General features: G+C 52.0%; 1 protein-coding gene across 2 annotated transcripts; it reads right to left on the bottom strand.

Annotated features, from left to right (window-relative positions):
* Positions 1-820: 820 nt before the first annotated feature.
* On the bottom strand, positions 821-12,547 carry SPINT1 (serine peptidase inhibitor, Kunitz type 1). Of its 2 annotated transcripts, none has more exons than XM_043471498.1 (10): positions 12,091-12,547; positions 5,051-5,178; positions 4,694-4,832; positions 4,381-4,599; positions 4,226-4,252; positions 3,758-3,883; positions 3,593-3,643; positions 2,414-2,584; positions 2,138-2,185; positions 821-1,711 (listed from the first exon to the last, which is right to left on the bottom strand). In XM_043471498.1, the coding sequence occupies exons 1-10, from the start codon at positions 12,545-12,547 to the stop codon at positions 1,506-1,508; spliced, it is 1,572 nt and encodes a 523-aa protein (XP_043327433.1). In that variant the 3' UTR covers positions 821-1,505. The 2 variants fall into 2 exon arrangements, with proteins under 2 accessions (XP_043327433.1, XP_043327434.1); XM_043471499.1 differs by having other exon boundaries at positions 4,429-4,599.
* Positions 12,548-12,728: the final 181 nt, after the last annotated feature.

The raw sequence follows: 12,728 nt of genomic DNA, 5'->3' as shown, positions 1-12,728 counted from the left end.
TTTCCTCACCTGTAAAATGAGGATAATGATAATACTTTCATCCCGGGATTGTGTGCTGAGGCAATCACTTGAGATATGTAAAGCACTTACACAGTGCTTTCAATATGCTTAAAAATACTAAATTTCTAAGGATTGGTGGTGCCTGGTACATAGCTCAATAAATAATTTGGTTGAATAAATGAATGAATGAAAGGAATTATTTTTTTTTTTTTGCACAAACAGGTAAGTAGTTCAAACAAATAGAGGGGTGTGGATTGGAGGCGAGCACCTGAACTAAAGGCAGGAGCTCAGAGCCTGGGGAGCAGCTATACTCCTGTGAGAAGCAAAGGCTTCTGTGGGTGACCAGATGGGCCGCTTGTCCCCAGCCCCTACACGGAAGAGATAAGAACCAGGGTTCAGGGAAATTCCCTGGCTGTCCAGTGGCTCCACTGCTTCCACTGAAGGGGCCCAGGTTCAACCCCTGGTCAGAAAACTAAGATCCTGAAAGCCTCGGCCACAAAATGAAAAAACCAAACCAGGGTTCAAGCCTATGCACCCCCCACCCCCCTAGTCCTCGACTACATACTGCAGGCCCAAACCAGGAAGAAACAGCTCCACGGCCTCCCTAGGTCCTGACTCCCAAGGCTCTTTCTCCCTTCCCCCGGGGTGGTCAGACTTGGCAAGTCTCTCCACCCTCAGGGGCTGGGGCTAGGACAGTTTCGGGAAGGGTGGGAAAACCTGCTGAGCAGGATGACCAAAGCCTGAACCGGTTGGACAGGACAGTCCCATCTCCCCCCAGCAGCCTGTTCCTTTCCTGGCCCACAGCGCAGAGGCAGGAGACTCAGAATAAATCTCTTTATTCCACTGAGTGGGCTCTGGCCTGTGGAAGCAAGGGAGCCCCAGGGGGTGTGGAGGATCTGGCTCCGTGTGCCGGCCGGGCTGGCTTGGGGCTTAATGTGGGGGGCAGGGGAAGAGATGGGGCCACAGAGTCACTTCCCACTCCTCTCACTGCGCCCCCCCCCCCCCATGGCATTAAATAAACAAAAAGGAACTCTGTACAACACAAAATATACAGGGAAGTCCTTCCCCCCCAGGCTGCCCCCCACCAGAGCCCTGGACTTTGCAGAGTGGGAGGGGCAGCTGTGGAGGAAAGGGTTGGGGCCTCCAGCCTCTGATGCTGTCCCAGGCCCCTTCCCAAGGTCATGGGATGGGGGCAGGTAGCTTGGAATAGGAAGCAAAACTCCAACTTCCTCTGAAATCCTTCATGGAGAGGCCCATTTCTGTGGGACTCCTGGCTCAAAGGTTTTCTGCTCCTTGCAGACCGTGAGCTTTCTCAGAAACAAGTAGCCTGGACTTAGCTGAGATCCCTCCAACAGGGGCTGGAGCCCTGGCCTTGGAGGCAGAAGAGGCCTGGGAAACAGGCTGGAGAAGTCTGGTCCCAAAGTCTTCACCCAGCCCAGGCCTCCGTCTTGGCTAGGAAGCAGGGCCAGGTGAGAGACGACGAGAGCCCTGGAGAAGCCCCAGGCTCAGAGGGGTCTAGTTGTTTGGTAATAGACCAGGTGTTCCATGTCATCCGTGGTGGAGACCTTGGAGCTGGTGGGGGTGGAGGGTGGGGGGTGGTGGTGTCTGTGGAAGTCCTTTCTCTGGTTCTTGAAGAAGCAGTAACCCAGAATGGCGACCACCACCACGATGCAGGTACCCAGGAGCGCTGCAACGGCTACCTCCACGGAGCCTGGGGGAAGAAGGGCCGGATGAAGCACTCCCAAAGCCTGAGGGGTTCTGACGCTCACCCCTGCTCTGTATCAAAGGGACCTAGGCAAACGGATGTGGGGGGGTGATAGTGGTGGTAGAATAAGGACTTTGGGCATGTGAGCAGCTGAAACTGCTCTGTTGGGAGCTTGGTGGGAGGGATTCTGATGGGCTTCGAGTCTTGGCTCTAGGTCACTGGACTTGCAGGTAATGTGGGGAGGACTCTGACGGCCCACAGACCTGGCATGTATTTCTGTCCTTCTCTCCCTTGCCCCGGCAGGTACCACTACTGTCCCTTTAGCCAAGCTCAGGACCCTCTCAACACAGGCTTAGGCTGTCACAACCAGCTGAGTGGAGTTGATCTTTGAGTTGATGCCTACTCAGTGGTGACAGGCAGATGGGGGCTTACCTGTGCTGGGAACGGGGCTTTCCCGCCGCAGGCCAAACACATCCTTCTCTACAACACAATGGAGGCGGGGGACAGAAGTCAATACTAAGGGGTCGAAGGGGTCGAAGACTCAGCTGCTCATCAGCAGTGCCCCAGACACCCACTGCCCTCCTCTCCCACCCTTAGTTCAGCTGCTCTGAGGACAAGGCATGACCAGTCCACGCCCTGGGACAGAGCTGAATGTTCCAGCTAAGCCTTTCACCTCCCCATCTTCCAGCCCCCCTCTGCCCCACTCACTGGAGATGCCACGACAGGACTCAAGGCACTGCTCCTCCTCCTCAAAGTTGTTCTTGTTGCCATAACAACCACCATAGGTAAAGCGGGCGCAGTGTTCAGTGAAGGGGTTGTAGTACCAGCGGGGGATGCTCTCTGAGCAGTGGCCCGTGTCTGGCAGGTCTACACAGTGCCCTGCAGGGTAAGGAGCAGACGAAGGTGTGAATGTCCACGGGACCTCCCTGCCGCCACTAGGCTCCACATGGTTGCTGCCTGCCACCCCCTGACCCTCCTTAGGCTGGGGATGGCTGTGATTCAGTGAGGGCCCCGGGGGCCCCAGAAATATCTGCTCCATTTGCAGTGTTGTTAGAAGCAAGGAAGATAAATGCAGGAGAGTAAGTTTGGGTCCAGAATTACCCTAGGCTGACTCATATAACTATTCCTTAATTTTATTTCAGCATTCCCGACTGTAACAAGGTCTTGGTTTTCTCCCCAGCACTTGATGGTCTGCCTTTTAACAAAGAAGACTCAGAGTCTGAACCTTGGCAGGCAACAGCGTCCAGCTAAAATTTGTTACCATGTTTTATTATACTTATTTTAAAAGCAGATCTCAAATTGTGGCATATAATAGTGGCTTTTCATTTACAGTACTGACGTGAAAGTTCCTTTATTTTTTTAATCTCCAATTTCAGTTATTTATTTTTGGCTGTGCTGCGTAGCATGTGGGATCTTAGTTCCCTGACCAGGGATTAAACCCATGCCCCCTGCATTGGAAGTGCGGAGTCTTAACCACTGGATTGCCAGGGAAGTCCCTGAAATTTACCTTTTAATATATTAAGTTAAATCAATAACATCTCAGTGATATGTAGGCATGGTTAAATTTCTGAAGGTGTTGGAACTCTCCAGGCAATCCAGTGATTAAGACCCTGAGTTTCCACTGCAGGGGGCACGAGTTCAATCCCTGGTTAGAGAACTAAGATTCCACATGCCATGCGGCATGACATAAAAAAAATAAAAAGAATTTCTGGAGGTGTTAAGAGGATGTCTGATGCTTGGGAAACACAGAAAGAAAAGCGCAGGACACCCCTGCCCCCAGCTTTGTGCCCACAGCCTGGTACCCACAGCAGGCCCCTTCAGCACATGGATGGCGTGAGTGAGCAGAGCAGTTCAGCCCTGACCCAGGAGACCGGGGCAGGAGCTCACCTTTGTCCCTGGGGAAATGGATCCTCTGGAGTTTATCGAAGTCTCTGGTGTCTGCAAAGATGAAAGATCAGAGGTGCAGACCTGACAAAAGGCCTCGCAAAGGTGTGGGGTGAGTGGTCTGGATCTGCCCTGCCCTGCCCGCCGCCCTCCACCCCCAGGCCTCACATTTCTCACAGGTGGCCTCGTCTGAGGCGTCAGGGCAGTCGGGAGTGTCATCACATTCCAGGAAGCTGTCGATGCAGCAGCCATCACCGCAGCGGAACTTGCTGGGGTGGCAGCTGCCAGAACACACTGGGGAGGGGTGAGGCCGGGGGGAGGGGGAGGTCAGGTTGGGGGTGCAGAGGCCAGCAAATACCGTGAGTCCATCATCTCCCTGGCCCTCTCTACCCCCAGGCGGCATCATGACACAGCCCCTGTTCCCTCTCCACCCCTGCTCCTCAAACCCTCCTACACACAAAATAGGCAAAGGTTGATGGGAGGATCCTGAGCTGCAGGGGGTGAGGCACTTGTGGGCCTTCTTTCTGAGGGTAGGAATGAGTTGTGGAGCCAGGACAGTGTGGGTAGGGACCTGGACTTGATACCAGCTGGAGAGCGGGCAGGGGTGAGGGGAACAGGGAAAGAAGCAAAGCCCACCTGGATGATGCCTTTCTGCTGAGGGGCCTAGGAGAGAAAAACAGAGAAGTGAGAGGAGGCAGGGCCAGGCCCCAGCCAGGATGAGCTGATAGGGGGCCTAGGGATGGGGGTATTCCCACGCCCACCTCCCTGATCCGTGAAGAGAGAACACCTACCCTGGGGGAATGTCACCTGAGCCCCAACACTGCTTCGCAAAGGCCCACCTTGCACATCGCGGCAGGCGAGCTTGCACTCTTCTTCCCGAAGGTAGTTGTTCTTGTTGCCCAGGCAACCTCCATAAACGAAACTCTTGCAGATCTGTTCTGTGGGGTCGTAGTACCAGCGGGGGAAGGAACCACGACAGCGGCCCACCTTCTTGGATGCAAGGCAGTGTTCTGGCAGGGAGGGAAGCTGGTCAGGGGGCCTGAAGGGCCAGTCATCTGGGGCGGGGGAGGGCTCCCGGGTGGCCTCCTCACCCCGCTTCCTCACCTTCCGTCTGCTCAGGGGACAGCACAGTGACTGTGACGTTGGACGTGCTCTCTGGCTGGTCTGAACCGGCCGCCGTCAGCTGGAACAGGTAGCTGCCTTCTTTGAGTCCCCACAGCTCCACCTGGTCTGGACTATTCCTCTAAGCACAGGAATGGCCATCAGGCCCTTGGCTGCTCCAGACCCTCCCCAAAATCGTCCCCCCTCCCCCCCCACTGGGGAGACAGACGGTCTTGGTATTAAATGGATCCTCGGCGTCTATCCACCCCATCCCACTTGGAGCCGCAGTTGGGCCTATGGCCCCAGAAAGGGGCCCTGGAGAGCTGAGGTGGGGGTCCGAGAGCCAGCCCCGGGTCTCACCTCTACCCTGACGTCTGTGTCACCCCGCAGGAGATGCCAGTCTGTGTTCTCCACACCCTTCAGCACTAGGGGTTCCTGGGGCTGTACCTTCAAGTCTATACCATCCCAGGCCTTGGGGATCCGGGACCCTGGGAGGAAGGTGAGGTAAGGTGAACTCTCACTGAATGGGCAGGATCCCTCCTCCAGTGAGGGGCTGGTGCCTTATGGGTGGCAACTAGACCAACCTAGGGCTCAGCAGCCTGGTAAGACACAGATACAATTTCACAATGAAACCATTCTTCTTGTCCTCTATTTAGATATGTTACACTTAAGACATTCTATGGAGTAGGAAACGGCAAACCACTCCAGTATTCTTGCCTGGGAAATCCCATGGACAGAGGAGCCGGGTGGGCTACAGTCCATGGGGTGGCAAAAAGAGTCAAATAGGACTTAGCAGCTAACAATGACAGCAACTATATCATTATAGAATTTAATTTTATAAATGTAAATTTTTATAAAATGGGTTCATATTTATATATACATATTTAAACATGTAGGTGTTTTTCTTTTAAATAAATACATTATTGTTTTTAAAAAAAAAGACATTCTAATATTGTAAAGCCACTTTCTGAAGCAAATAACTGAGCGCATTGCCATCTGATCCCATTCAGGGAAAAAAAAATTATATATATATGTATATATACATATACATACGTATACACACATATATTTGGAAGGAGGAATTTTCCTATTTTCTACAATAAGCAAGTACTTGTGCTAATTGCTTTAAAAAGTCAGGGGACTTCCGTGGTGGTCCAACTAAGACTTGGCACTCCCAACACAGGGAGCCTGGGTCTGGTCCCTGTTCAGGGAACTAGATCCCACATGCTTCAACTAAGTTTGTATGCCACAACTAAAGAACCCACATGCTGCAAGGAAGATCAAAGAACCCGCGTGCCACCACTGAGATACGGCGCAACCAAACAAACATATTTTTTTTTTAAGTTAGAGTAACAACACTTTTGAAAAGCCAGATAAGTTAAGTGTAATTACCACCATCACCCCTCTCTCAGCAGCCCAGATCACTGCTGAGAAGCCCATCCAGACAGAGGCCTTAAGCACAGAGTTCCCGGGCAGCACTGTGTCAAGCCTTGGTGTCCGATGATGACTGGGCACATAAAGAGCGTGCCTCCTCCAGTTACAAGTGGACACAAAATACCCTCCCTCAGCCAGGGTCTTCAGAGAGAGTGTGGCCCTGTGGACACCTTGATTTTGGACGTCTGGCCTCTAGAACTGAGACAATACGTTCCTATTGTTTTCAGCCACCCACTTTGTAGTACGTTGGCATAGCAGCCCTAGAAAGCTCACACACTCCCCTTGAGGGTGTTATGGTCCAATTAGGCAGGTTAAGACCCAGCCACAGGAAGCAAAATGAGAGAAAAGACCCACCAAGATGAAGGCATTTGTGGTACATGTACAAGACAAGGAAGTGGATGTTTAAAGAAATGAAAGACCACAGCAAGTTAAAGGAAAAAGGCAAGGCTTTGTGAAGAAGAGACAAAGGATTTTTTTTTTTTTTTTGAGACAAAGGATTTTTAAAATTCTTTTAGTTTTATTTGTTTGCTTGTGGGGAAGAATGTTCTGTGTTGCTGATGACAGCAGAAAACAGAGCCAAAACAAGGAGTAGAGAATTTGCAAGGCGGTTTGGTGGACATTAAGGAGACCAGCTGGGCTGAGACAGATCCCCAAGGGCCCTGGACACTGGGTCAGGGCATGTGGACACAGCAGGATTGACATTCAAATACTTAACAACTGGTGGTACAGAAAGGGGACAGACACTGGCCATGAATAGTGGCACAGAGTCCTGGAGGCCCAGTCTGCACTAGACATTGATCTCCCTCAAAGCCTGATCAAGGTCCAGAAGTACCAAGGGAAGGCCAAGGGCCAGGATAGCAGGTGAATTCCTAAGCTCCTGGCAGCAGCTATTTACCCATCTGTCTGGAATAGAATTATTTCTATGGAGCAAGGAGGCCAGCAAGTGGACCAGTGCAGTAGTTCAAGGCAGATGCAACAGAAGCAGTCTGAATTAAGGGATAGCTTAGGAATGCATTGGAGAAGGAAATGGCAACCCACTCCAGTACTCTTGCATGGAAAATCCCATGGACGGAGGAACCTGGTAGGCTGCAGTCCATGGGGTCGCTAAAAGTTGGACACGACTGAGCGACTTTACTTCACTTTCACTTTCACTTAGGGATGGATCCTGATGCTGGGAAAGATTGAGGCAAGGAGGAGAATGGGGCAACAGAGGATGAGATGGTTGGATAGCATCACTGACTCAATGTACATGAGTGTGAGCAAACTCTGGGAGAGAGTGAAGGACAGGGAAGCTTGGTATGCTGCAGTCCATGGGGCCACGAACTTAGCAACTGAATGACGACAGGGATGGAAAGGATGAGAAACAATGCTGGGTAGACACTTCAGGCTGCTGTGCCTGACAGGCTCTGGGGAACTGGCAATGCAGAGCCAGGGCACGGGCAGAAGGGAAACCAGATCTAGCAGGAACATGTGGCTTCAGCCATAGAGAAGTTGAATTTGAGAGAGGGGAGGAGTGCAGTGGGAGCTCCAGAGAAGCCAGAGGTGGAGAAAGAACCTAGAGTCATACTAACAAAGCTGCTGCTGGTAGAAAGTGTGCCCAGAGGACTTCCCTGGTGGTCCCGTGGTTGAGAATCTGCCTGCCAATGCAGGGGACAGGTTCAATCCCTGGTCTGGGAAGATCCCACACGTCTTGGGGCAACTAAGCCCCTGGGCCACAACTACTGAGTCGGCTCTAGACCCCACACTCCACAGCAAGAGAAGCTACCACAATGAGAAGCTGTCACACTGCAACTAGAGAGTAGTCCCTGTTTGGCAACTAGAGAAAGCCTATGCACAGGAATGAAGATCTAGCACAGCCAAAAATAAAATAATTAAATAAATAAAAATTAAAAGAAAAAAAAAGAAAGTGTGTCTGGCACACACTAGGTACTTTATCTGTAGTATCTTATCAGGGCTGGCAAATTATGGCCTGCAGGCCACATTTAGTCCAACCTGTTATATTTTTTAACAGTTGAAAAGAATTTTTAAATTCTTTCTTCATGACATGTGAAAGCATGACATAGCATGACATAGAGTTCAAATTTGTGCCTATAAATTAAGATACAGCCTTACCAAATTGTTTACAAATTGTGGATGGCTGCTTTCATGTTACAACAGCAGCTGAGCAGTTGTAACCAACACAAAATCTAAAGTATTTACTATATGAATATTCACAGGAGGTTTGCTGCCCCCATCTATATCGCCTACCTTCCTAACCATCCTGCCACAACTGCATTCTTGCTCCTCTTTCCAGATGAGAAAACTGACATCAGAGAGGTTAAATGACTTGCCCTGGGTCGCTCAGTTTCTAAACAGCAGAGCTGGGATTTATTTGAACCCTGTTCTGACTCATACTCTCTCCAAAACATCAAAACACCATGCTGCAGGTCATACCTGCTTAGAAGGATGACTTTTTACTATTATTACTTTTATAATCTTCAATTTTGTTTTTAGCTTAGGTAATACATAGACCTGGAGAAGGAAATGGCAACTCACTTCAGTATTCTTGTCCAGAAAATCCCATGGACAGAAAAGCCTGGTTGGCTATAGTCCATGGGGTCTCAGAGCTGGACATGACTGAGGATAAGGACATGAACGAACCTTCTGTCCAGAAGTATTCTGTTACTAGTTTGGGGGGGTGTGTATGTGTGAATATCAGGAGGGAGAGAATTGAATTCATAAGCATGCAAGTTCTTCATCTTGCTTTTCCTTTAATATATACTGGAAATCATTCACAGTAATACATACTTTTGGTTGCATAGCACTTTTAACACATTTAACCAGTCCATCAGTCCCTCTTGATTTACGTCGTTCTTCTCTACCTTCCTCCCTCCCTACTAAAAACTAACCCATGCTGCCTCAGGGTTTATTATTAATATTATGATTAAAACAGCACCACGGAATCCAATTATAGGATGTGTTGACAGACACTGAGATTGTTTCCAATTCTTTGCTATTATAAACAATGGTGCAGTGACTGGCTGGCTGGTAAGTTGTTTTACACATGTTTAAGCATAGCCACAAGACGAGTTCCTGCAAGTAGAACTGTGATGAGGGTTATGTGCATTTACGCTTTTGGTGGATACTGCCAACCCGCTCTTCACAGAGGCACCATAGAAGGTTAGTCAAGTCTAAGAATTCAAAGGGAGGAGAGAAGGTAAAGAGATAAGAACAGCTGATAGAAGGCTGAATCATAGGGCTGCGTCTCTGCCTCTCTTGGATGAGGCAGAGAAAGCAGAGCCAATGTGAGAGTCACAGAGGGTGGTCCCAGAGGTGAAAAGACCAGGACACACAGTGACGGCAAAGGGATGGGAGGGGAGAACTTCCACAGAGAAACAAGCCAAGTGGTGCAGAGGCTACAGGAATGAGAAAAGAAAACCTCCATTATAAGACCAGGAGAGCAGGGCCAGGAACCAAGCCCCAACCCAGTGGCTTGAGGGCTCACTGAGAGCTAGCCCAGGCCCTGAGGTGAGAGGCCAAGCCAAGGGGGCAGTGAACTAGGAGGAGCCTGTCCCTCCCTCCTTGCATTTTCCAGAAAGTAATCAGCAGTCCACAAGGGGAAACAAGACAGACTGCTTGGCAGTCTACCTAGCAGAAAGATAGGCTAGCCCCACTGGCCCCAGGGTAGAAGTCACAAACAGAGTGACATATCAGACCTCGGGCCAAATCAGCAATGTCTACCCACACACGCAAGGCTGGTCCTCTCCAAGCCCCAGTCCCCAGGAGCAAGGAGCAGATGTCTGGACAGATACCACTCCTTATTTCCCACCCACAGAGAGCAAAGGGCCAGAGAAGCAATAAAGCCAGCCCCTCTCCCAGCTGTCAGGCCTCAGGACTCCCCAGGGAAACAAAGTCTCCATCTTCCAAGCCACTCTTCCAATGCAAAGATGGGGAAGGTAGGGGAAGGGGGGAGGAGGAAAGAGCAGGGTGCTTAGGAGGCCCCAGTAATCTGGACTGGACTGGCCTGGCCACAGGCAGGAAAAGGGGAACAGGTCAACCCACCCTGGGAAGGGCTCCCCCCAGTACAAAAACCAAAGGTTCAGAAGCCCTGAGCACTTGCCCACTTTGCCTGCCTCGGTCTACCCTAGCCCAGCTTCCAGAAGGCCATAATGGCTTGATCCTCTTTGTACTTTCAACTTCTCTAGTGCAACTCAAGTGAGAATGGACTCCTGGACACATGCACACAGTAGCCCCCATTCCCCCAAACACTGTGCTGCCCAAAATGGCCCCAGGGCCAGACCAAGTCCAAGTTCTACCCAGCACCCCACGGGACAGGAAATCCCCACTCCGTCCTGTCTTGTGCCAACCAGGCAAGTCAGGAGGTGGGGAGGTTCCCAGATGAGGATGGCTCCGACCAGCTCAGCTTCCTGACCAGACCCCAGAGTTTCAGGTGTTGGCCCTGCCATGCTGGCCCTCCAATGGGTCCTGTCAGAGCCGGGAGGGCAGGCAGCTCAGATCACTTACGTCATCACCACCTACACTCCCTGTTGCTTCCTTGTGAAACAGGCTCAGGCCCTGGCCCACTGGGACTCAGTAGCCCAGCCTAGCCTGGAGACAGTGTTCCCCTCCCGGAATCTCCACCCAACCTCTTCTTAGAGATCCAGAGCTTCTGAAAGGATAGGGACAAGAGGAAAGGCTGGAGAGGAAACTCCTTTCTCTACTTCCCAAAACCGAGACCGAGCAGCCCCAGCCTGGCCCCTGGGCTCCCTAGTGTATGGTTCTGTTGTCCACTGGGCTGTCTTGGATCAGAGACAGGTTTCTACCAGAAAGATGGTCTTGTGTGAGAAATAGCGCAGCACTGTAGGAGGTCCTGCCTGGGGTTGAGTCCCATTTGTGGACAGTATATATTTAAGATGGGAGTCAGTTTCCTAATCTAAAAAGTGGAATGACTACTAATAGCACCCTTTTCAGAGGTGGTTATCATGATGCCTAAGTGAGAGGCTGAGTGGCATAGCAGTTAGCAAACAGTAAAGTACTAACAGAGGTTATCAGTGTGACCCATCCCTGCCCTGGAGCCCCACCTGGCCAGAACAACAGGTGGAGAGAATGGGGAACAAAGGTCTCTGGAGGGACCCCATTCCCAGCTAACTGCTCAGTCCCAGGAGGAAAGAGGAGGAGCTGTGGCCCCACTTTGCCCTTATCCTGGAAGTAAATAAGGTGAGCAGACAGCTTGGCTACTAGATCTTAAGCAGGAAGAGCTCTGCCAGGCTTATGAGCACACACGAGTATACACACATGCACACACACACACTTGCCTGGACAGCTGACTTCCTTCCCCTACCAGGTATACATACCAGTGGACTGACTCATCCAGCAACCCTCCTCACCCGGACCCCAGAGGTCTCTAGGCTACTGTGTCCACAATACCGCCCCCTCCCCAGTTGGGTCACCCCCAACTGGGCTTGTTCTTTAGACTGGTGGTCTGGCAGTTTTCCCCCAGACCACTAAAGACCAGTACCTGGGGAGAGGAGTACAAGAAATGCTAGAACCAATCCCAGACCCAGCAGTGAGGAGCCCAGCCTTCACCAGGTCCACTTGACAGGTCCCCAAGGTACCTAGCACAGTGCTTGGCCTGGAGTATCTATCTATCTTCTATCTAGTCACCAGGTGGCCTCCAGACAGCACATTCCCTGATTTGGCCCATTGGGGTCAAAGTAGGAATCCCGAGGAGCTTGCTCCCACTCACACATCCCAGAGCACCCACCCACTCAACATCCTGAACTCAGGAGCCAGCCTGGGCCCTAGGACGTCCCCCCTCGCCCCTCTTGTAGCCTGTTCTTTATTTACTATTTATACCATGCCTACTTCTAAGGATGAGTTGGGATCGAATGGGACTCTCCTCCAAACTCCTTTCTGATGCTTCGAGCAGAACCCTATAACCAGTCCCTTTTGTGAGTCTCCCCAGATCCTGGCACCCTTGTCCTCACCTCTGAAGCCCTGGGTCCGCAGCTCTCGGTAGGAGCGGTAAACCTCCCGCGTGAGGTAGTTGACGAAGCCCTCCCTGGGCGCGAACTTGCACACGAAGCTCTGCTCGTAGAGGCAGTTGATGAGGAAGCAGGAGACGATGGCGTCCTCCCCGCCGTCGGGCTGCAATTCCACCAGCGCCAGATTGCAGTCGTTGGAGCTGCAGCAGGCGTGCACGCAGTCCCGGCCGCGGCGCGCGGTGAGGGAGCGCAGGAAGGTGGCCCCGTTTCTGACCGAGGCGTCCGTGTCGAGCACGAAATCAGGCACCCCGGGGGTAAAGCGGTTCAAGCAGCCGTCGGCCGTGAGCAAACCGGGGGTCACCGGCGGCGGCCCGGCCTCGGCGCCCTGGAGGACGAGCGCGCAGAGAAGCCACACGGCCACCGCTGGGATGCGGGCCTGGGAGAGGCGGCCCCCGGCCATCGTCCTCCCGGGGATCGTCGCCCTCCTCCCCGCCGGGGTCACCTTCACAGAGAGGACCTCTGGGCTCCGAGGGTGCTAGCGACCTGCGAGAGGGAGGGGACGGAGGAGGAGACATCGGATCAGCCGGGAGACTTCCAGGGAGGAGGGCCGGCCGGGAGGAAGTGAAGGGGAGGACCGAGGA

The sequence above is a fragment of the Cervus canadensis genome, chromosome 6 (assembly GCF_019320065.1).
Source record: "Cervus canadensis isolate Bull #8, Minnesota chromosome 6, ASM1932006v1, whole genome shotgun sequence".
Lineage (NCBI taxonomy): Eukaryota > Metazoa > Chordata > Mammalia > Artiodactyla > Cervidae > Cervus > Cervus canadensis.
The sequence above is the reverse complement of the archived record's forward strand: the minus strand, read 5'-3'. Positions and strand labels throughout refer to the sequence as shown.